Here is a 24,262-nt window from a genome sequence, read left to right as displayed (position 1 = left end):
GTGGCGGCTGCATGTTGCTGTGATGCTGAAAGCAGTGGCCGCCGGTTTTGCAAATACCAGCAGGGTCCCCCATGGTTGACAGGTTTCAGTGGAGCTTCCAGACTAAGACAGACTAGGAAGAAGGACCCAGCCACTCACTTCTGAAAAAATCGTCCATGAAAACCCTATGAATAGCGATGGAGCATTGTCTGATAGAGCGCTGGAAGGTGAGAGGACGGTGCAGAAAGACTCGGCAGGGCTCTGCTCTGCTGTATGCAGGGTCACTAGGAGTCGGAATCCATTCCACGCACTAACAACCAAACAAATATATATCCAATACGTATATAAAATACATGTATTTTATATTATATATATTAGATCAATATTGTTAGTACTGTTGTTCAAATCTCTCATATATTCACTTTTTTGGGGTCTACTCAATCCCTCAGTTTCTAATAAAAGTGTGTTGAATTCTTATACCATGATTGTGATTTCGCGAGTTTCTCCTTGTTATTCTTCTTAAGTGTCCCACTACCTTTGATAAGTCTTCTCTATCAGTTAGGGCATGATCAGAGAAGCAGAACCGCTGTGAGGAATGTTGAAGGAGGGACTGGTCTAGGTGTCCGACCACATGCGATTGTGGACTCTGGGTAAACAGTCTTTGCTGCTTTTTGTCTAGGGCTCAGCCTGAGGGCAGCTGGGCAAGAGGCAGGGAGGAAAATGGACGTGCAGTGGGCAGAACAAGGATAAACTAGGACCCATGAGAACAAGCCAGAATCTGCCTCTGTGTCTCACTGCCTTCAAGCCTTGACATTTGATGATGCAGGTGGCCTGCAGGAGAAGCTGGTGCTCCGTGCTGCAGAGCTGTGTCTACGGGCACTGAAGTCAGGGAAGCCTCAGGAGGAGACCCAGCAGGAGTCAGAGGAGCCTGGGCCCTGGGGCTGCCCCGGGCACTGTAAAGGCTGAGCTGCAGAGCACAAGAGTGCCTATTATTTAACTTCTGCCTTCCAAATTTCATGCAAATTTCTATTGAGGTCAACCCTAATCTGGAAACATACAGGGAAGGGAATTCTGGGAAGCCTAATTCCAGTTCAGCTAAGTTGACACAGTGCAAAGCCACCATGGGTTCCTTTTGTTAACTATTAACTATTATTTAGTTTCTTTATTTAAATAAAGAACATATTCCTTTAAATCCTTTTAGACTTTACTCTATCTGATGTTAATATTTTTACACTGCTTTCTCTTGTATAGTATTTGCTTGATAGAAATTTCCCACATCTAGAAGTTTATATATGACTTTCGGTTTGTAGGAGCCATGAAAATGCATGGCTCAGGCCTCCTGATCAGGAGCATAACTGACTGGGTGCCCGGCTGCCTCTTCTCTGAGTCCACCATCATGTTCATGATGAGGCCACACTTCCTACAGGTTGCTCCCTGTCAGAGACTGAGCATGTGGGGACAACTAATGCAGGCCAATCTCTGGGACACGTAGGCTCCTTAACCAGGTGACTTTGACTCAAGGACTCCCGATTAGAGTGTCAAAAATTTTCTTAGACCTGCTCTGCAGTCCAGGACTCTTCCCACTGGGTGCTCCCTTCCCGTCCTTCACAGGTGAAGACCGCATCACAGCGGAAGGCGCCTACCGCTTCCTGCACCTTCCCTTTTTGTCTTACAGGTATTTTCTCCAGTAAGGGTCCTCCACATCTAATCCTGCCTTCGTGTCTGCTTCTTGGAAAACTAGAACTAATCCATTATGTATACGTGTGCTTTTAAAGTGTGTTTTTAATAAGCACATAATTTTTAATCCAGTCCAACAAATCTTTCTTTTAATGGATGAGATTTTAGTCTATTTACCTGTATTGTGATTTATAATATATTTAGTCTTACTATTGTATTGTTGTCTGTTTGCCAGGCTTTTTCTTTACCTTTAGCTTTTCCCTTTCGTGGTGTCAATTTGACTGCTAAAGCCTGTCAGGAAAAGTTTGGGACACTGGCATGACTTTTTGCTGGCTTCAGATCAAGGTTATTTCTCACTCATTCCACAGGATCATCTTGGGCTGGCTTATTTAGTCTCTCAGAAGCCCAAACTGATGCAGGCTCCATCTCCACACATGCTTCCCTAAGAGAGGCAGAGAAAAGAGGACACACCAAAACTCACTGGGCTCTTAAAGCTGCCACTGACGAGTGGCACGGACCACTTCCACTCCCATTTGATTGACCAAGAGAAGTTACTTGCTCACATCTGAATTTAAATGAGCAGGGAAATGCAATGTGATCGTGTGTCTAGGTAGAATAGGATGTTTGTGTATGGTCCTCTTGACTCTAGACCTTCCATTCTTTCTACTGGGTTGGAAGCTATAAAATGTGTTCTTCTTATTATAATGGTTATCCTTAAATATGTTTTAAATATACCTACTTAATCATACTTATTTTCCTAATAAAGTCTAAAATGCATGTAATACTTTTATCTTTTGCCCAAATTCAATGAAAATCTTAATGGTCTTTATGTCATTTTTTTGGCTTTGTTTTAAAAAAACAATTCATCAATTCTTTTTTTGACCATTGTTTGATATCAATGATCATATAGTTTATTTCAAGACTCCTAATTATTTTTTTCTTTTTCGTATCTACCAGTTCCTATTACATTTCTGCCTGGGTTTCTTTTTTTCCTCATAATTTCATGTTTCTTTAAATCAAGAGTCTGCAACTATGGTTCATGGTCCATATTTGGCTCACTGCCATTTCTATAAATAAAGTCTTATTGGAACACAGCCACATCCATTCATTTATGCATTGTGTATGGCTGCATCCCTGCTATAACAACAGAGTTGAGGATACAAAAGAGACAGTATGGCCGGCAAAGCCAAAAAATATTTACTGCCTGGCATGTTAAAAAAAAAAGTTTGCAGACCCCTGTCTTAAATGAATATAGGATTTTATTTTTTTCTTTTGATCATCTTAAACATACTTTTAAAAAGCCTTTTTTTTTTTTTTAAGATTGGCACCTGAGCTAACACTTGTTGCCAATCTTCTTTTTTTTCCTTCTCCCCAAAGCCCCCCAGCACATAGTTGTATATTGTAGTTATGGGTGCTTTTGGTTGTACTGTGTGGGACACTGCCTCAGCATGGCCTGATGAGCAGTGCCATGTCCACGCCCAGGATCCGAACCAGTGAAACCCTGGCCTGCTGAAGTGGGGCACATGAACTTAACTACTCCGCCACAGGGCTGGCTCCTAAAAAGTCTTTGTCAGACTACTTTACAACATTAGTTTCATCTGGAAGGCTGTGTTTCTTCATATATTTTAGAACTTGGGATTACAGCCTCATTTCGAGTGGAAATGTTGTTGTTTGTTAAGTACCGTTCTTACTTTTTTTTCTCCCTCAGTGTCTCTCCTCCCTTCCAGCTGCTTTGTGGTGACCACCTTCGGGCCCCAGCATTGCAGTACAGAAGGTAGTCTTACTATGGCAGTTTAGGTTGGCGATGCTTTCCCTCTTGATTGACTGTAGGACTCTTGAAGATCCAGTCATACAAACAGAGGAGCAGTGTCTAGTCACAAGGCTCTTCCCTCCCCCAGACTCTCCAGACTCCCTGCTTGCTGTAACCCTTCACTCCAGGCAAAGGTTTGGATTCGGTTCTGAGTCTCTTTGTACCAGAGAAGGTGGCACACTCGCCGTGGCTGGGCTCCCTCTGATGCCTGGGCCAAGTCCCTGATACCATCCCAGAGCAATCCTGCTCGACTCCTTAGCGTTGCCACCTTCTAAACTAGGAAACCGCCAGGCCTGTGGCTTACTCCTGCTCATCTCTGTACTTCTGCTGTTTCTGAATCACAGAACTGTTTGCCATATTTTTAAACCTAGGTGTTATTTTTTGGCTTTCTTTAAAAAAATTCTAAACACATTAGTGGCATGTGTTTGGAGCAGAGGGGCATTTCAGAGCATGAACTTATGGCATTGATGTCTTAACCAAAAACCTCCATTATATATTTTATGGAATGATGTAATAGTATCTATTTACTGTTTATTAAAATCATAAGCATTGAGTCAAAATGCGGTTATCTGAGTGACGGTGACGAAGTCATTGTAAGAAAAGGTAGATTCAAGTTCCTTTTATCATGGGACACATCATATTTTGAAAATCCTAAGTTTTAAAAGGAATTGTTAAAGTAAATCACATCTTTAATTCAGCAGAAGAGAACTGTTTTCATAGAACACAATATAAAATTGATTTCAACAGAAAATCTTAGTTTTGCATTTGAAAATGACAAAGGAAAAGTAAAATCAGTTACTTAGAGCCGTAAGTTTTTCATCAAGGCAAAGAGGCAAAGACAATTATTTGGACAGAGAGTAACTCATGAATTATGCTGCCGGTAACGTCCATTATTAGTTTTTCATTTCATCCAAAGTCTTTAATTTTAGAACTGTGGTGGTTAATGTCCAACTGTTAGTTTATTGCTTATGGCTAAGGAAGCAAAAAGAGTGATAATCGTTTATTTTTGAAGACTGGATTTGATTGCCTTATATGAGCTTTCTTATTCTCGATTTCTTATTCGTCTCGATTTCCAGACGAAGGCTGAGTCATACGTGGAAGAAACACAAGGTGGAAGGAGGCTGAGGCCCTGAGTCACCGACCCACTAGAAACATCCACATGGGACTGTTAGGTGAGTGAGAAAGAAGCTTGTGTTACAGCACTGGGATTTGGTACTTATCTGTCACTGTAGCTAGTGTTACCTAAGCGAATGCGATGCTGGAGGGTAAGCTGCCGTCTCACACCCATTCTCCCAGCAAATTTTTTAAAAAGTGTTTTTAGCTTAAAGACGTGATTCTCTATAGCTCTAACTGATGTATGTCAGAGGAAAGCAAGAAAAGTTTGCCTTATATTCATGAGAGTCATTTCCACATTACCAATTCATGAGTGTTTGCAATTGAAAACAAGCTATATTTAGATAATGGAATTCTATTTTTATTTTCCATTAAAGCAAAATAAAGACATTTTATTTATTAAGTGGTATCTTGATGATCTGTTTCTATTGAATGGCTGCTAGCTTAATTATTTAGTTAAACTTAGTCTCAAAAACTGAAATGGGATTTGAACAAAGTCTATAAGATTTGAAGGCTATCATTGGGATAGATATGCTGTGTGGCATGCTGAATCCTACAATACCAAGAACAGGGCTAGCATAGTGAAGCTGGAGAAAAACTGTTTTAGAACCAATAAAATAAAGGGGGTCCCAATTCTTATGTAAACAATTTGCACTGCACTCTCTTGAGATTGCTTAACTATTTTTTCAGACAGATATTTATTGAGCCATTTCCATGTGTAAACTACCTTGCTGGACCCTGTAGGCAACGGGAAAGAAACGTAAGTCACCTCTCACAGCCTCTGCCCTCCAGGTTCTTACATTTTGGAGGCAGGTTGTACTTAAATACATCCCATGAAGTAGTCTATGATAAATGCCAATGCTCTTATCGTACAACATTAAGTGGTGCAAGGGCTTAGTCCAGAGAAGGGATACAGAAGGTTCAGCTGGTAATCAGAGGAGGTTTAGCAGTGGAGGCAAGATTTGAGATGCATCTTGAAAAAAGGGAAGATTTGCTGTATTTGAAACAGGTTGAACATTCACATCCAAAGTCTACAAAACAAGGCAAGGTGCTTGATGACAAGGGTGTCTTCAGACCTTCCCACGATAGTCATAGTGAGCTTGAGGCATTCTTATTAAATTTTAGAGTGACGTAATTCTGGGATTGCATGACAAATCCACTATCCACAAAAAATAGAGATTTGGGGTTCCTAGTACACATTGAGCCTGAAATTGATATCTTTCACACATTATACTGAAGATAATAAGAAGTCTAGATTTGGTATTGGAAAACTTAAGGTCAGCTTCTGACTCCACAGGATAAGCTGAGATAGTCAATGTCTCTGAACTTCAATTTCTTATGTCTTGGGATAAGTATTTGTACCCTTTCTACATGAATGGTAGTTGTGAAAATCAAATGAGAAATGTATGAGAAAGTGCTTTGTAAACTATCAAATGCTTTGAAAATGTAAAGGGGCAAAGGATGCATGGTGGATAAAGATGGACATAGATATTTTTGACACTTCTCTCATTAGAAGGTGGAGTCTTTGTCATGTCCCTTGACTTTGGGTGGGTTTGGTGACTTTTTTGAGCAACAGAACACAGAATATTGGTTTGCTGAAGTGTCTCATCAACTAGACTGTATGCTCCTAAGAAGGGACTTTGTTGAATCTGATCTCAGGGGCAGCATCTAGCATGTAACCTGAACCATGCAGGCACTCACAGATGTTCATTGATATGTAGGTACAAATCCACCACTTCAAAAACCAAAGTGGCTAATTTTCAGCAAGACCTGACCTGATCTGAACTCATTTGGCAATGAAACCTGACCTGAAGTGGCACAAAAGTACTCATAGTCATTAATTAACCACACAGAATTAACATTTATAATTTTGGCTTAAGAAACATTAACCATTTTATTGTAGGGCGCTGCTCTGGGCCTCTGGGTGATACTGGGTGATACACGGTATGTGCATTATATTACTTCTCTAAAATCCTCCAAATTCTGATTCTTAAAACACACCCTGGCTCCAAGAGGTTAGGATAAGAGATTGTGGACCTGTCTCAGCAAATGAACATTTTCTCGACTGGGACCAACCGTTTTCCTCTGTGCTCATGTCGTATTTGCTTTCATCGTTTACAAGATAAATGCCTCTTGGATTCTTCATAGCCATCTTTAATTAATTTCAAACTTTCAAGAATTTAGCACCCGACTACATGAAAAGAGCATGCTTGCAATTTCAGTATCCATAGCTTGATAATAATGTGACTTTACTAACATGTAGATATAGACGTTGATGGCTCTTGTTTATAAGGTTTGCCACACTAGCATTAAAGGAACACATGCAAATATTAAGATACTTTTAATCTTTAGAGCAATTTCACTGGATGAAAGTGGCTAATATGGAGGTTTAACAGAAAAATTAACTTTGAAGAAATATCTGTTTCCAGTGCCTCTATTTACGTAAGACAGAACAATCATCCTGGATTAGGAAATCATCTCCAACATAGCATTACACTGTGGGTAGATCACACACATACACACACACACGTGCACAGACAAGATCCGTGTGTTCTTTTGGATAGTACAAAGGAGGCCAGGCATCTCAGCTGTAATAATGTGACTCCATCTCTACGTGGCCCTGGTACATGTGGATTCTGGTCATACTCAGATCCATAGAGCTATTATCTCTCTCCATGTACAAAATCTTATTTAATCATAGCTAGAATGGCAATAAAATATACACAAGGGTTTTAATGAAGTCCATGCCATTCATTGCTTTCTGTTATGAGGTGCTTTATATTCTGATTATGTTGCTGCTATAAAATGAACAAAGAGTAACATGGAATTTGATAAAGACAAGAAAACTTTTATTAAACTTTTACAACAGTGAAATAAATTATTCATGCAATTTCGTGAATAATGGCATCCATGCTGATTAAATCAGCTAAAAGGAGGCAAAATATTCACGTGCATGGCGTGAGTTCCATTTTCAAACAGTTCTGAAATGAAAATGTAATATAAAACAACACAGTAGTTGGTCCCCCAAAATGGAAAGAATAAAATATAGAGTACAGTATTAATTCAAACAAGGAGGGAAAAGTTTAAAGCACTTGCACTTTTGAAATCCACTGACCAGAGGGAATTTTCAAAGACAGAAAAAATAATCCACCACTTCAAAGGAATTTAATGAAAGAGAGAAATAGCACAGATGACCAGGGTGCAGGTGAGACAGACCCAGGGCTTAGAGAAGGGAGAGACAGAGCGTCTATGCAGTGAACCATTGCTTAGCTTGCTCCATTTGGGACTGGCCTAAAACAGGATCCTCTCCAAACTGGACTGTTGGGCACTTGCCAGCTTTTCAGGAGGCTCTGAGAAAGGAGCTGCTGCTGGTGATAAATAAGGTGCCTTCCACATCTCCTCTGCCACCTGCTTTAAGGCTTGTGACCATCACTTGTCCTTTCATCAAAATGCTCACAGAAAGGCAGAGTTCCTATTTCTTTCCTTTCCACATCACTGAGCACAGGAAATGGAGGAGAAAACCCCCGGCCCACCCACAGAATTCCGGAGAGCTGAGTGCATGAGGCGGAACACACTGAAAAAACAGGAGGATGGGGAAAATAGCTTGTGCCTGAACCTAGCAAAGACGTGGAGGAGAAGGCCAAACGGGGGAGGAGCCCGACCAAATGGCAGACCTCCTCCCCCAGATGTGCGAATCCACCTTCGGGAAAATTCTTCAGCCCAGGCAGCGTGCTTTTCATTATTAGGCAGCGTCTGTGATTGGACAAGGACATCTGGCCTTCTATGCCGGGAGAGGGAGAGCGGACCGCCGGTGCCTGTGGGACCCTCGCCGACAGCGGCTCCCCGCCCTCCTGATCCGTCAGTCCCGCCTGGTCCGCGCAGGTGCCACCCACCTGTTGTCTCCAACCATCGCCTGTCCCTCCTCTGAGCTTGGAGACAGAATTCTCTCTGTTCTCCCTCCGTGGCCCGTGGCCCCTCCTTCCCCGTGTGACTGCTCTCGGAGTGGACCTGCGGCCTCCTGGGCCTCTGAGGGTCCGAGGCGTTTTGGTGTAGGCGGCCTTTCTTTAGGTCCCGGGAGGAGAGGCAAAGTCGGTGCCCTGCGCTCCTCAGGAGAGACGTTGTTGTCACGGACCCTCTTTCAGTCTTACTTCCAACTTTTTTGAGAAAAGCCATCTGTTTGTCACCCATTGCCCCTAGTTTCTCCAGATTTTCAAGGCTCTCCCTTTCTTTTGATGGTCAAACAGCGGCCAGAGGAGTTCCCAGCCTGCCTGACTGCAGGGGCCCAGGGCTGTCCTCGACATTAATGACCATCCCTAGTGAGGGCTCCATGCTGCAGAAAGATGCTCTGGCCTCTGCCTGTGCCTTTAACCAGGGACCACTGCTCCAAAGCCGTGCCCACCGCTCTCTCGTCATCCGTTTCCAGGCCACTGCTACCACAACCTCTACTCCCCGACCTCGAAGCTATGGTATTCAACAGAACTTGTTAAGACTTGTAGGGCAGGCCAGCCTTGTGGTGCAGCGGTTAAGTGCACACGTTCCACTTGGGTGGCCCGCGGTTGGCGGGCCCGGATCCCCGGTGCGGACGTGGCACTGCTTGGCAAGCCATGCTGTGGTAGGCGTCCCACATATAAAGTAGAGGAAGATGGGCACGATGTTAGCTCAGGGCCAGTCTTCCTCAGCAAAAAGAGGAGGATTGGCAGCAGATGTTAGCTCAGGGCTAACCTTCCTCAAAAAAAAAAAAAAAAAGAGACTTGTAAGGCATAAGATGGGATTTGTAATACAGAGGGGAGACCCTTTTAAACCATCACTGTCTTTCAAAGGACCCCATTGGTCTCCCTCTCTTCTTGCTCCTGACAGCTGCCACGTGTGGTACCCTGGTCTGTATTTTCTTTCTTGGGCCCTCTTGTCCTAGAACATAAAGCCCCAACCTCTTATCTCTAGGCCTATAAGAGGAAGCAAAAAACATTATTGAATATCGTCGTAATCCCAGAACTGTCATGCTACCCTCCAAGAAGGCAACCAATTCTTTTCTGAAAGATAGACTATTGTGTGCATAAATCTTGTTCTGGGGTGTGGGCCTTTGGGTGTCTCGGCAGTCAGGGGTCCCTGAGAACCATGGTTACACCTGTTTGTCACGTATGCAAGACTGAAGAAGGCCCACGCAGCAGCTTCTCTCACACGACGGAGACTTTGCACCAAAGACAAATTTCAGCTCCACCCCTTGAGCCACTGAAAGTGGGTTTTTCACTGATGTTGAGGCTGGAGGGAATATGAGAAAATCTCTGCTGAATAAATACCTTGCCACAGAAACTGAAACAGAGAATCATTTAAAGGCTAGTGATCTCATTTCTCTTTGTACACCATGCTCTGCTGCCACTGGTGCTGGCTCTGTTATGTAATGATGCTGCATCCAAGAAAGAATGACCTTTCCCAGGTCACAGAGCTGGACTAGGCTTCATTCTTACAAAGTATAAGGTGGTACCTTGTGAGTATGACAAGACTGAACCTTTGACAATATTTCTTAAATATTGTGCTAATATTCTTAAATACGTGTGCTAAGCATTGGGCTAGGTGTTCAGGATAAAAAGATGATTAACTTGTGGTTTCTGCCTATAAGTTGCTTCTAGTCTAATAGGAGAAACAAGTACAGGGTTCAAAACAAGTAGTCATAATGGATGTAGGGTACAGTGAGTGGGTGGTCAATTCTGGGAGAGGTGAGGGGAGGAGCAGAGCAGGAAAGTTCTTCATCAAGTCACGCTTGAGTTGAATCTTGACCATGAGTGTTATTTTCCAGGCAGATGAAGTAGGGAGTGGGGTGGTGAATTTGCAGATGTGTCTGGAGTGAATACTGGGACCAAGGATGCATGTGATCCCTTGCCTAATTCTGGCAGACCACTTCCTCTCCTTGCTGCGTTACTGGGACTTTTTCCCATGGTAACTATTAATATTTCCAAAATAATATAAGATTCAGGGGTTTATGCCTTTTAAAACTAAACAGAATCAGTTTCAGTGTTCAGAATGATGAATTCCTGGAGCATATTTAGTGCTTCTTCCAGTTTTCTCTTCCCATATCCAGTTCTCTATTGTGTTATACACACCACTCTCCCTAAATGTTAACGGTGGAAACATCAAATCCATGATCAAGGCAGGGAATTGAAGACAGGGCAATTATGTCAATGAGAGATCTGTATTTACTCAGGAGAGGCATGAGTGGAATAAACTATGAACCTGTCTGTCAAACTGCACAATATATAGTTAAGGAGCTGATCTCAGAATTTATAACACATACTGCTTTTATGTGTGAACGTGTTCATAGGAGGAAAAATTTTAAGAGTCCATCCTAGTATAGATTTATAACTGCTATAGTGCTTGAAATATATTTCCATCACATCAACAAAATTTAGAAGAAAAAAAGCTAGTTGAAATATGTTTAATGCATTAAAATGCAAAAGTTGCTTGTCCCATGCTAGAGGGTTCAGGATATTGTAGAATTTCATGGTCAAGGAAAGACCACGTCCCCCATTGTATGTAGGTGTTCGTGTCTCCTGTCTCAGCCAGGTCTGTGGCAGGGAGCCCTACATTTGTTAGGGGATGTGATCAGGGAAGAAATAGGTATTGCCTCAAGAACCCAACTCCCCATAAGCTGCATTTTCTGAGCGGCCGTTGCTCTGCAGTGAGCATATGCTTTAGGTGAGAAGGCATCTACATCTCATTGGGATTGTCATAGAAAATTGTGGAAAGCAGTGAAGAAGGGGTTACCCCTTTAAAATTAAGCAACTGTGGTATGTTGAGTAGCTTTTATATTCTCAGGACCTCGCTAAACCCTCTGAGAGATCAAGGAGAAAAATTAGTCAAGTGGTGAGCCACTCTTCTGGCCAAATTCCTTCAATGGATTCCCAACACTTGTAGCAAAAATCAAAGGCTGGAAAGCCCTGCACAACTCCTGCCCCAACCTCTGCATCTCCTTGCACCCCTCCTCTGCTCCCTCCACTCTGGCCAGACTGGGCCCCTGCTTTCCTGGGACATGAGGACACTCTGCTGCTACGTGTTGTGGTGCTTCCTGGTTTCTCCATCTCCAGGCTTTCTCACCAGGTATCCTCATGGCTCACCCCACAGTTCCTCAGTGTCATCTTCTCAGTGGGGCCTCCTCATTACTACATTTAAAATTTCAACCCAGTGTTCCCACCCTCATCACTCTCCATCCCCACATAACCTTCCATCCCCCCATCACTCTCTATCCTGCATCACTCTTCATCCCCCACCACATTCCATCCCCCATCACCCTGCATTCCCTCATCACTCACCACCCCCCTCTATCCTGACTCACTCTCCATCCCCCATCACTCTCCATCCTACATAACCTTCCATTCCCCCAACACTCGACATCCCCCATCACTTTCCATTCCCCCATCACTCTGCTTCACCCCATCACTCTTCATTCCCAATCACTCTGCATCCTTCCATCACTCTGCATCCCACATCACCCTCCAACCCCATCCCTCTGCATCCGCCAATGACTCTCCATTCCATCACTCTCCACCACTCATCCCCCTCCCCCCCCCATCACCTTCCATCCTAGCACTCTCCATCCCCCCATCACTCTCCATCCCCCATCACTCTCCATCCCCCCATCACTCTCCATCGCCCCATCACTCTCCATCCATCATCACCTTCCATCTCCCATCACCCTGTATTCCCTCATCACTCTCTATCCTCCCATCACTCTCTATCCTGTATCACTCTCTACCCGCCATCACCTCCCATCCCCATCACTCTGCATCCCCCCATTACTCTGCATCCCACCTCCCCCCCCCAGTCATTCTGCACTTCCTCTCTCCATCCCCTTCTTATAGTTTCTTGATATCAGTTTTCACTCTCTGTCATACTAAATATTTTACCTTTTGTTTATTGACTCCCCCAGAATCTAAGACAGGGATCTTATCTTCCCACCACTGCCTTCCCAGAGCCTGGAATAGTATCTGGCACATAGCAGGAGCTCCATAAATTGTTTATTCAGTGGCAAAATTTAGTTGCTTCTCCCAAGAAGTGTGGTGTAAGTCCTAAAATTAAGGCTTAATATTATGTGCTGCCTTGACATCTGGTGAATGGGGGAACTTCAAAATGCCTAATTGCAAGTTTCCCTCCCCACTCTGTCTCACAAGATAACGTCCTTTCATCAAGCAACCTTCTTTTTCAAACACAGCAATGCAGCTCCTGCTCATCCCTGAGTAGTGGGTCTCAGTTTCTCTCCAGCCTGTGGATTTATTCAAACAAACCAATCACATCCTTCTGTGGGAACCGGGGGCACCTCATCCTCTTAATACTACAAAGTCTACCTCCCCACAGCCCTGGCTGTTCACTGTGTTCTGGAATGCAGCCCTGTGTTCTGTGTCGTGTGGTATCCTCCTCGCCTGGGCTGTGACTCTGTGTGACTAAGAAACTGCTGTGAGCACATCTGTCCAGGGTCGGGTGTTTGTATTCGGCCGTCCCCGTAACCCTAGGGTAGGAACCCCTCCCTCACCAGCAGGGTGAATAGGAGGTAATTAAGACAAGCAGCAAGGCAAGAGGTATACGAGAGTCAATAATATAATTGAGAGTGTCTAAGAAAGTGGAAATCAGGTCATATTAGGTAAAAGTACTGTGGGAGTTCAGAAGTATTTGTATACTTAAATAATTTTAACTTAGAAAATAAAGTCTTTTATGAAAAACTATAATAAAGACTTTGAAATTGGAATAAAAGTCTAGCAAGTGTCCTGTTTAGTGCACCTTTCTGGGTTATTTCTGCCTTCCATGGTCTTTGAGCTATTTTACAACTGTGAGTTGCAGAAAATTGATAATAGTGCAAATGACTCGTGCATAGAAATAAAAAATAATTGTATCTGGTGAAATGCAATTGGCTGTTGCCCTGTGGATAGATCCACTTTGCATCTATTTGTAATTTCACTTCAAAATTCTTTTATATATATATATATATATATATATATATATATATATACACCCACATAAGGTTCTTAGAATTCTCCTTTGAAACAGTTGTAACATTTTACTTTTTTCACCATTAATTAGTGAGTTAAATAAAATCGGTGATGTGTGTTTGTTTTATATTTGTGCGAGAGGCATAATTTTATGCCTTAAAAAACCTATCCTTTAACAATGTCATTTGTACTAAAACATGAAAAATGGCTTGTACTATCCTATCCTTATTCATGCCACTTTAAATTCTGAACAATATGGTAAATTATAACAAAATCAGGCTTGTGAGATGATGACTGCTACCTGAAAGCAGACATCTGGAGGAAACGTGAAAATTTCAGGCGGCCAGAATTCAGATACTTGGCTCTGAGTAGACAGAACATCTGGTTTCTGTGAGTTGATTAATTTCCATCCGCCTCTACTATTTTGGCTTCATTCAGACACAGCCTTTGTTCTGACCCCACACCTTTTCTCAGTGCTACACAAACAGTGTTATCTGCTGTGTAGAAAGGATCTATTTTCTACCTGTCTCCCCTCCACACAGCGTGCATGATAATAGACTATTTTTACTTAATTACTACTTAAACTATTGCTTGATGCCATCAATAAGGACAAAGGAAAATAAAGGCTTGTTTATATTTAGTGTACTTGAGAAGTAATTGTATTCTGGTCTTTGGCAAGGCAACTATAGGACGATCAGTTCATTTATTTTCATGAAATTTTGTGGGTTCTCTTTCCATGAGAGCCATTTCTGCTAAATATTCCACAAAATAACACATATACTAAAAAAATGTATCTGTCCATTTCACATTCAGCATTACACTCTTGCAAAGAGAAAAATAAGGGGAAAAAACATTGAAGACTCATGACGTGCTTCAAAAAGTACCTAAATATGTCGCATCACGTCCAGGCCGTGCCTGGGAGGCAGGCAGTGGAGCCCAAGGTGCGCCTGGCCCTCACGCGCACCCAGCGCCCGCTTAGTTCCCTCCTGGTGCTTCCAAGTAGCCAAACCAAGCTGTGAGACCAATGACTTCATTTTTACTTTTTATTACGGATTTATCACTTGGCAACTCTTACAACAACAACAACAAATCCCAAAGAGTGCAGAGAGAACTGGTGCAGTGGGTGGCCCCAGGTTATATTCAGTTTTGTCAATTTGACCTTCACAGGTGTGTAATTACTGTAATCACAGCCTGCTGGATGCGCGAACAATCAAAGCATCCCAATCTGAACAGTTCCACAATAGCCTTTTAATAGGGGTAAAACCATGGCAGAGAGACAGGCTGCTTCACTTCCAGCTCTCTCTGAAGCCACTGGATAATGGGGAACAGGTATTAAACAATTCACCCCTAACAAACAAGCTGTGCAGAGATTGTCTCCCACTCGGTTCCAGGAGACCCACATGTGAGGGGAAAGCGGGCTGCCTCCACCCCTTCGTGTTCTGATTCTTCCTAGCATTGCCTGACGATGTGGACCAAGGATCCGCTGTGAAACCTTCACTTTGAATGCCTGGTGGTGCCTATGACATCTTCAAAGGTCAAGAAGAATTAGTAATATAGGTGTGAGAGAGCCCCAAATGTACTGCTGGTATTTATCAGGGAACATGGGACTTTTCCCTGAGTTGTAGAGAGGACCTCACTGGTTTACAAGCACATTAACCTCACGCTTATGCTGCCTTTTTTGTTGTTTCCTTCTACTAATTGACACAGGTTTACCGTGAATCATCTGTGACATCTTTCTCAATACCCTGTGAGCCAAAATAGATTTTTATAAGATTCTGGTTAAGATTAGGATAGTCTTTGGTCATGAAACAGAGTTCGTGGTTAATGTTTTGTGGTTGTTTTGTATTTGCTAATAGGTTCTTCTATGAATTATAGTCTATAAATCTGTACTTGTACAATTCTAGAATGCCAAGGCTCAAAGGAAATTGGAAAATATCTAGCCTATAGCTTTAAGTTTTCTTTTTTGCCAAAGGACCTTTTTAACAAGTTAAATCAGTATTTAAAAACAGGTAAAAGCAGAGCTTCTCTGAGCCCAGACACCCAGAATCCTACCTGTCAAGTATCTCTCACATCAACTGTCCCAGCTCCCAGCACAGCAGACCTCCAGGGCTCCATGGAACATCTTCTGAAATCTTGAGATTTAATCCTTTAATCCAAAGTTCCAAAGTCTAGAGAGATCAAGTGACTTAGCCCAGGTCACCTGACTCCTAGGGCCACCTTCCTCTGACCAGCTGAGTCAACCACAAACCAACACTAGAAATACTTTGGAAAGCAATTGCTTGGTGCTCTGCTACATTTTTCCCACTCTCTGCTCCTGGCTGTTCTGTTCCAAAAGACAATCAGGTACCTTGCTAGTGACTTCAGTGCTAGTGGCAGCAGGACTGGTCGAATCAGCAGTGTGAGCTAGTGCCCACCTTCCGCAACCAGCCTTGGGTTAAAAAGGAAGGGATGCTCATGGGATAGATGGCACTGAAGATGAGGACCAGTTTCCACCGAGGGTACCCAGTGCACACACGGTGGAACACATACAGGGTGGAACATACACACAGTGGAATATACACACAGTGGGACATGCACACAGTGGGACATGCACATAGTGGGACATGCACACGGCAGGGCACACATCCAGGCTGAGAAATAACCTCTCCAAATCCTGACCTTGCTCACTGCCAAAGTGCAGTCTGTGCTGGGGCGAAGAGAGCATTGCAAACTGAGTCCCCACTGTCTTTGTCGGAGCCTGTGGAAAATTATCCTGTTTGCTTGGGCAGCTCTGATTGTCTGCAAAATAATCTCACAAGCAGTGTAAAAAGTGGCCGGAGAGTGAATTCACTGGAGGTGCTCACACTTTTATTAGGAATCACTCCTTATTTATCATCAAGGAAGATAATAGTTAAGGTCCACTTGAATGTGAAGGTTGTGTGATGGACCACTTCCAAGTCCAGGAGAGAGCCGTTAAACTGAGAGCAGATCAGGGAAAACTGAATGCAAAATGTCAAAATGGAGACGACAGGTAGAGGGAAGAAGTTGAAGTAATATTTACTGAGCAGCTGCTATGTACTGCTCACTCTGCTAGGTCTTTCCTTTACACACTTCGTGAGTATAATAACCCAACCTTAGAGTCACTTTTGGCTCCAAGACACACAGGATCACAGGGGAAATGTCACCTGACTCCCTGGGTCCTGGGTCTGCCTGGCAGCAGTCACTAAAAAGTCACTTCACAGAATTATAATGGTGAGAAGTTGAATAATGTTAGTGATTTTGAGATTCATGATTCAGAGGCTATAAAGAGAAATAAAGAGTTCCTAGGATGGCCTTGTCTGTGTTCCTCAAGAACACTGCAATTTAATTAATGGCAAAAGAGCATGACACCATAAGGTCCCAGGCTGCAAGTAGATTGTTAAATAAGTTACCACCATTTAACCTTTGAGGACTAACCAGGATGTGCAATTTGTAAGCCAAAGATAGCACTATTTTTAGGACCAGTAGGTTAAGATAAATCTATAATTGGAATGAATGAGAGCTTCAATGTTTCCAAAATATTGTTCAAGGACTTGTCCCCCAAATTAAACTATATTACTTATTTTGAGTAAATCATGAACTTCGATTATCAAATAAACCTTTCTATAAATATCTAGTATCCAATGTTTCCAAAGGAAGCAAATAGTTCGAACATTTTATGTGATGTTCTACTTCTAATATATGCTAAAGTCCTTATGTTAACACTATTTAGGGCTGCTCTGGATATCTACATTTTCTCAGAGTGGTGGAAAAGTGGCCTGTAGGAAGCAGGAAAACTGATGTACAAACTGAAGAAGGAAAATTTAAATACAAAGCAATTTCGCTAATAAAATGCTCAGGCAGTCTAGAGTAATTTGGGTACTTGGTGAATCATTGCTTAGCAATTCATGAACACTGTGGGTGCTTGGAATTCAATTCCATTGTCCTCTGTCTGAATTGCTTTGAAAAGAGGTCACATGAGACGGAAAGGAAGTTTTGACTTTCACATGCCTGTTATTGCTAAGGAAACCACTTCCTTGGTATTCACATATTCAGCATGTCTCCAGTTTTGGCTTCCATACAAATTACATCTTGGTACTGCATTAAGAAACAAACAAGGGTGGAGAGCACTTTAAAAACTCAACTATGACATGTTCAGAGAATAAAAAGAGGAGACTTTTCAGAGGCCCCTTTTCCTCTGAAGGACCCTAGGTGTGCCTGGATGGAGCCTCTGAGAGCTAACAGGATGTCTGAGATGCCAGGGAAGTGGCCAGTAAACAAATGAGAAGTTTACACGGCTTTGTTGTATTTTCTGATTGGCAACAACCGCTCTGAACTATCTCCTACTTGTAGTCTCGGACAAAGAAACAGGAGACGAATTACCATGTTCCAGGACTGAGTGTTCCTTTCAATTCAAACGGCAATGAGAAATAAAAATGCTTAGTCTTCCAGTACGTAGATTATGTAACTTGTCTCCTCTGCTTTTGTTTTGTTTTTCGTCTTTCAAGGAGAAAAAGAATAAAATGAAAGGATATTTTAGAATGACTGGGACCATCAGTGGACCTTATTGCAAATACAGCTGAACTCAGAAGTGGCAATTTTGGCTAAAGTGGATCTTAACTATTTAGTGGTTTCCTTGCTTTTATTTATATTTCTATTTTTAACCCAAATAGAAAGATCTTGTGTAAACTTCCTCTCTACCCATTGTAGAAATCCGACTATACTTAATTCTCCCTGCTGCTGAGAATATTGATTAGGACCCAGAAGATGACAAGTCTGAGATGGCTGGGGTCCATCTGTTTGAATATCCTGATTCTCTCTCCCAGTATCAGGATTTATGGTTCATCTCCTGCCTTTTAGTTCTCAACCTTACTCATGAATCATAGGTTCGGAACTAAGCTGCATTGTTATTTAGAGCACTGTTCAAACTCTACAGTGAGCTTACAACAGAAGAGCGCTCAGCTGCTATTACATAGCGGCAACTCTGAAAGAGGCTACACTTAGTTACAAGCGAGTAGAGTGTGGGGGAGGACATGAGACATTTAACACCCACAAACGATAGACTTAGTATCAAGGCGGTCCTTAAAAGTTTAAAATGCATTGCTTTAGAAATCATGGATTTAATTTCTACTTTAGTGTATAAGAAAGCTAAATATTTTTAGGTTGACAGAGAAAATACGGAAAGATGCTTATTTGCTTATTTGTTGATGATCATCTATGCACACTCCTCAGAAGTTGCTGTAAAGCACTCTATTTCTGGGTTAACATTACAAAAAAGTTGCAAACACTGTAGTATGCTTTGGTTTCAAAAAGGACTGGGATGATGATGACGATGACAACAATAATGGAAACAGCTAATGTATACTGAGGATTTAATAAGTACCAGTCACTAGGGTAAGCATTTTACCTTATTTTCTCACTTAATCCTTGCGACACCCCTGAGAGATGAGTGCTGCTCTTGTCCCTGATTTCCACCTGGAGAACTGAGATGCAAGGAAGTTCAGGAAATGCTTAAGTGACTCATTTAAGAAGCAGCAGGGCTAAGACTTGAAAACTTGCTGTCTCTCCCCGGAGTCTGAGCTCTTACTCACTGAGCAGGTGTCTACAGAGAGAAAGCCTGTGATGCAGACTTATCTGAGATGCCACAAGGCTGCAGTGAGGAAAGGACCTTGCCCCTCCTGCCCCCGCAGGCAGGTGTGCCGGTATAGCTCCTGTGTGACCCTTTTGAACCTAAAGTGGCAGACACCGCAGACCTCTGGATAGGGAAGGGTCATCTTCGGCATCAATCATCCAGGAAAGAAGAGGCCTGGCACAAGAAAAAGGGCATCTTGGCGGCAGGTAGACGAGAGTAGAGGACTTGGCCTGAGTGTTTGGGTGGCAGATATGCTACTATAATATAACAGTGACTGCCAGTACCCCACCATCCCCACCTCTTGGGGACAGACTAGGAATTTAAGGGATTCCTGTGGTGGACAGCAAGCTGAGGAAGATAAGTTATATCTTGTGAAAGTGGAAAATCAAGTTTCAGGCCATGCCCTCCAACAATTTCCTTGAGTAAAGTCACGCTTAAATGTCCACTCTGTCAAAGATGCCCCAAGGATGCTAAGGTAAGGGTCACGTGGCCCGTCTGTTGAAGCAGCTTTCTAGGCCCAAGATGGAGCCACTCCTGCCCGGGCTGCCCCATTAGCAAACCAAAACTTTGATAGCTTTTGTGTTCCCATAAATACTCCACTTGACCAGAAAGGCTGGAGATCCGGTTAGCCAATCCCAAATGCCAGGCCGACCCTGGGCCTTCTCACCCCAAACAAGGTGGACTACACGGCCCTGGCCAGTCAGATACTTTCTGTGCATCTCTTCCTTGCTCTTTATTCTTTATCTTCTAAAAGCTTCCTGCCTTCCATCCCATTTAAAGTTCTCTTAAAGGAGACTGTCAACTTCATGGAGTGTTAAAGTTTGTTTGTATCACCAAAATTGTCTTCTTGAATCATTTTTTTTAACAGTTTGGATCTAACATTAAAGGGAAATAGGGATTTCCCCTACCATCTCAGTCTTCGGGCCAAATGGTAGGATTTCACCAGGGGAGGAGTGAGTCCAGTGGGCAGACTAAAGCTCCAAGGTCAGATGACCTTGTGCCAAGAGGACACACACCTCTCACGGACAAAGTGAGAAGAATCCATCTTTCTCTCTCCCTTCCCTCCTGCCTCCCTCTCCCTCCCTTCCTCCCTTTCTTTCCTTTTTTTTTTTTTTCAAGAGGGAGACATTGTCTCAAAAACATTTCCCCTCCTGGTTCCGCAGCTCCCCAGGTACTCCTCATCCTGGGCGGTGGCATTAAAGGCCATGGGCAAACGCCAGTGCCGTTGAAGAACCATAACTGATGTCCAGCCTAGTGCACCAAATGACACCCACCCCCACCCAGTTGCTGAAGCCAAATCTTATTTCTTCATGATTCTCTCCTCCCTTCCTTCAAGTTAGCATTAGGAGGTGTCGAGGCGACACTGAAGCGTCCTGAGTCCACCTTCCTCTCTTTCTTACCAGGACCTCTCCCCTGGGCTGCTGGGCTGCAGTGCTGACCGTCCCACTGCTTCCACACTGTCTCCTCTTAATTCATTCTCCACACATCTGTGGGGTGAGCTCTTTGCAGTTTAATAGGAGTGCCTCACTCCTCTGCTAAAATCCTCTGGTGACTTCCCATCTGCTAGGAACAGATCCCAGACTCCTACCCTGACTTTGAAGCCACGTATGATCTGGACCCACCTGCTCCCCAAGAGGCTGCTCCTACTGCTGGTCCCTTCAACCCCGTGCTCCAGCCGTAACTCTGGTCTATTGACTCTTCCTTGACAGTATCAAGCTTATTCCTGCCGTAGGGCCTCTGGGTGCGTTGTTCTCCCTTTCTAGAATTTTCCTTATCCTTGTCTTCACATGGCTGGTCCCTCATCATTCCAATCTTGCTTTCAATGTCTCCTCTTTGGAGAAGACTTCCCCAGCCTCCCCACTGAGGTGGCGAGTCCCTCGCATCATTGCCGTTGCTTCCTGCTAGGAGGTGGGCTTCACGAGGCAGGGCCGGCTCTGTCTCGTTCACTGTGTTATACCTGAGGCCTCAAAATACGCCGACACAGCAGAGGGTCTCACTGACACTGGTGGAAAGAGAAGCAAACGCTTGTTATCAGCCATCCTTGTTTGGTTCAGCTCAGAGTCCAGCCAAGCCCAAAGCTGAAACTGAGGCAGTGGAGCACAGGGATGGGGGCATGGGGGTGGAGATAACCGAGTCCAGTTCCATCTGCTTCACAATTCACGTGGCGCTAAAGAAGGGCAGTGGGGATGTTGATATGAAGGATTCTAAAGTTACTGTCCCCACCTCAGCACTTAGTGTCACCCAGTCTAAGCCGCAGTGTGAATTCACTGTCTACACCTGTCAGTCAGGACGGGCTGGATTAGGGTGGGGTGAGAACAAACTACCCCAGATCTCTCAGTGACTTAGAATGATTGGGGCTCTTTTCTTGCTCCTGAGATACAGTCATCACTCTGCTTACCGGGGCCCTCAGCTGCCCCTCCAGATGGAGGAGCACCGTGTAACCTGCCGGTGACTGTGCCAAAAGGAAAGGAGAAGGAAGAGAGCAGGAGTCGCCTGCTACTTCTTCCACCCAGAGCTGGCACAGGCCACCCTGCTCACAGTGAGCGGTCAGAGCTAGTCACATCATCACCCACTGCGTTCAACTGGGTGGAGAAGGGCAGAGAAAGCCAGAACAGCACTAACGTCTTCCAGAAAGGGGGAGAAAAGGAGACGCAAGGTGGGCTTGGATCCGCAGAAGCTGTAGGAACCTGCTGGGCAGAAGCAACAGCCCGGGTGGTGGGCAATACTGCTTGACAAGGCTGAATTCTTCAACTTGGAACTGATGGGCGGCTCTCCTGCTTTTGGCCAATAGAAGATTGGGGGCCCTGGGATCATTTAACTGCAAGCATCCACTTTTTTTTTTTAAAGATAGGCCCTGAGCTAGCATCTGTTACCAATCTTCCTCTTTTTAAAAAAATTCTTCTGCCCAAAGCCTCCAGTACATAGTTGTATATTCTAGTCGTGGGTCCTTCTAGTTATGCTATGTGGGACGCCGCCTCAGCATGGCCTGTTGAGTGGTGCCATGTCCACGCCCAGGATCCAAACCGGGAAACCCTGAGCTGCTGAAGCAGAGCGCGAAAACTTACCCACTCGGCCACGGGCCAGCCCCCAAGCACTCACTTCTTTATTCAGGGCTATTCCTTCTTTGGGGGTGCATCTCTCTTAAACTCTTAGTAAGTTGCTGTGCTGGTTCTCCTCTGTTGGCCCCACCAAATGCTCCTTTTTCTGCCTTCTTCTGCCCAGAGCTGACCTCTGTGGACCACGTTATCCAGGTCCCCAAGCCCCCTGGCTTTTTGTTGGCTTGTTGAATGGGAAGCACAGTGTCTCTGTCTGTTGGGGCTGCTGGAGCAGAGTGACACAACACGGGACATGTGTTGCTCGCAGTTCTGAGGCTGGAAGTCCGAGGCCAGGGTGCCAGCACGGCCTCTGGGCCACGGACTGCTCGCTGTGTCCTCACCTGGCGGAAGGGGCTAGGAGCTGTGTGGGGTCTCTTTTACAGGGCAGTAGTCTCAATCCTGGGGGCATCACCCTCACGACTTAAGCACATCCCAGAGGCCCCATCCACAAATACGAGCTTTGGGGGTTAGGATTTCAACCCATGAATTTGGGGGGGACGTAAACGTCCAGACAAGAGTGCACAGTGAGAAGCTGGAGGGCAGGATCTAGGGGAGAGATGCTGGAGCATGCCCCATCCTGACGCCCTTCCCTGCGTTAGGGCAGTCCCTGCAGTGGCTGCCCTCATCTGGTCCCGGGTCCTCCTTGAGCCTTGCTTCTGAGGCTCCAGACCTCATCAGGACCCTGCCCACTGTGCCCAGCTCTGCTCTTCAGGCCTTGGGGTGGTGGAGGTTCCCGTGGTTGCCAGACCCTCTGTTTCTCTTCATGCCTAATTGATACTTAACTCCGACTTGCTCCTGTAAACCCCCTCGGTATAAATTCCCTTCCGTTAAGTACTTTGTGTATCATCCACTTCCTGCCAAACTGACTAAGACAGAGTCTTACCTATTGGACCCCAGACAGTGGCACGTGTCCACAGCCACCTACAGTTCTTCTCTCGACATACTCCTTACACTTGCCTTCTTACTCCGGTGCCTTGCCTTCTCTCTTAATTTCTTTATTTATTTACTTTTTGCTGAGGAAGACTGGCCCTGAGCTAACATCCATGTCCATTTTCCTCTACTTTATATGTGGGATGCCTAACACAGCATGGCTTGGTAAGCAGTGTGTAGATCGGTGCCCAGGATCCAAACTGGCAAACCCCGGGCCATGGAAACAGAGCGCGTGAACTCCATGCTCCGCCACCAGCAGCCCCTCTTTCTCTTAATTTTGAGAACTTTGAGTGCTGTGACAGCTGGTCCAGGTGAAAACACTGGCTTTTGCTGGAACACCTTATCTCCTTCAGCAAGGTGACCGCCATTCCCTTTGTGTTAGTTTGCTCAGTGGCCGTAACACCGAACCTCGGACAGGGCATTGTAAACAGCGGAACTTTATTTCCTCGCGGCGCTGGAGGCTGCACGTCTAAGGTCAAGGTGTCGCAGGGTTGGTTTCTCCTGAGCCTCTCTCCTTGGCTCACAGGTGGCAGCCTTCTTGCTGTGTCCTCACCTGGTCCTTCCTTGTGTGTGGGCATACCTCAGGCCTCTCTTGCTCCTTATAAGGACATCGGTTTTATGGGATTAGGGCCCCACCTTAATTTACCCTAATCGCCTCTTTAAAGGCTCTGTCTCAAATTAGGGTCACGTTCTGAGGCACTGGGGTTGGGACTTCAACATAGGAATTTTGAAGGGACACAGTTGATCCCATAACATCCTTCGTGTGACCCTTGTCCCGAGTCGGCCCTCGTGCATCCCAGCCCTTGGTTTTCCCTTTTATATGTTCGAGAAGGGAGGTTGCCTCTTCCAACCCTGAAGGTTCCCAAATTTCTGGACACTTCCTATTTTCTCTTGTTGATGTTTGCAAACCACTTGTTTGTTTCTGAGTCACCTCTTTCTGTGGTGCCTTGTAAAATACAGCAGTTGGTGATCAATGCATGCCGTTAACACTGCTTTCTCATCTTTTTCTCTAGAGCCACATTTTTGCCTTCTGGGTTATCACAGGCAACAATTT

The 24,262-nt window shown here is 44.4% G+C and overlaps 1 protein-coding gene across 1 annotated transcript in view; it reads left to right on the top strand.

Moving 5' to 3' along the window:
- LOC124226455 (translation initiation factor IF-2-like) overlaps nt 1-24,262 on the top strand; it is a 55,682-nt gene that overhangs the window by 26,047 nt on the left and 5,373 nt on the right. Inside the window, exon 5 of the mRNA XM_046639777.1 lies at nt 4,543-4,638. Coding sequence (XP_046495733.1) covers nt 4,543-4,591 — 49 coding nt within the window. The 3' untranslated portion in view covers nt 4,592-4,638. The remainder of the gene's footprint in view (nt 1-4,542; nt 4,639-24,262) is intronic.

Source organism: Equus quagga, chromosome 15 (assembly GCF_021613505.1).
Source record: "Equus quagga isolate Etosha38 chromosome 15, UCLA_HA_Equagga_1.0, whole genome shotgun sequence".
NCBI classification, from domain to species: Eukaryota; Metazoa; Chordata; class Mammalia; order Perissodactyla; family Equidae; genus Equus; species Equus quagga.
This window is presented reverse-complemented; position numbering and strand designations above follow the sequence as displayed.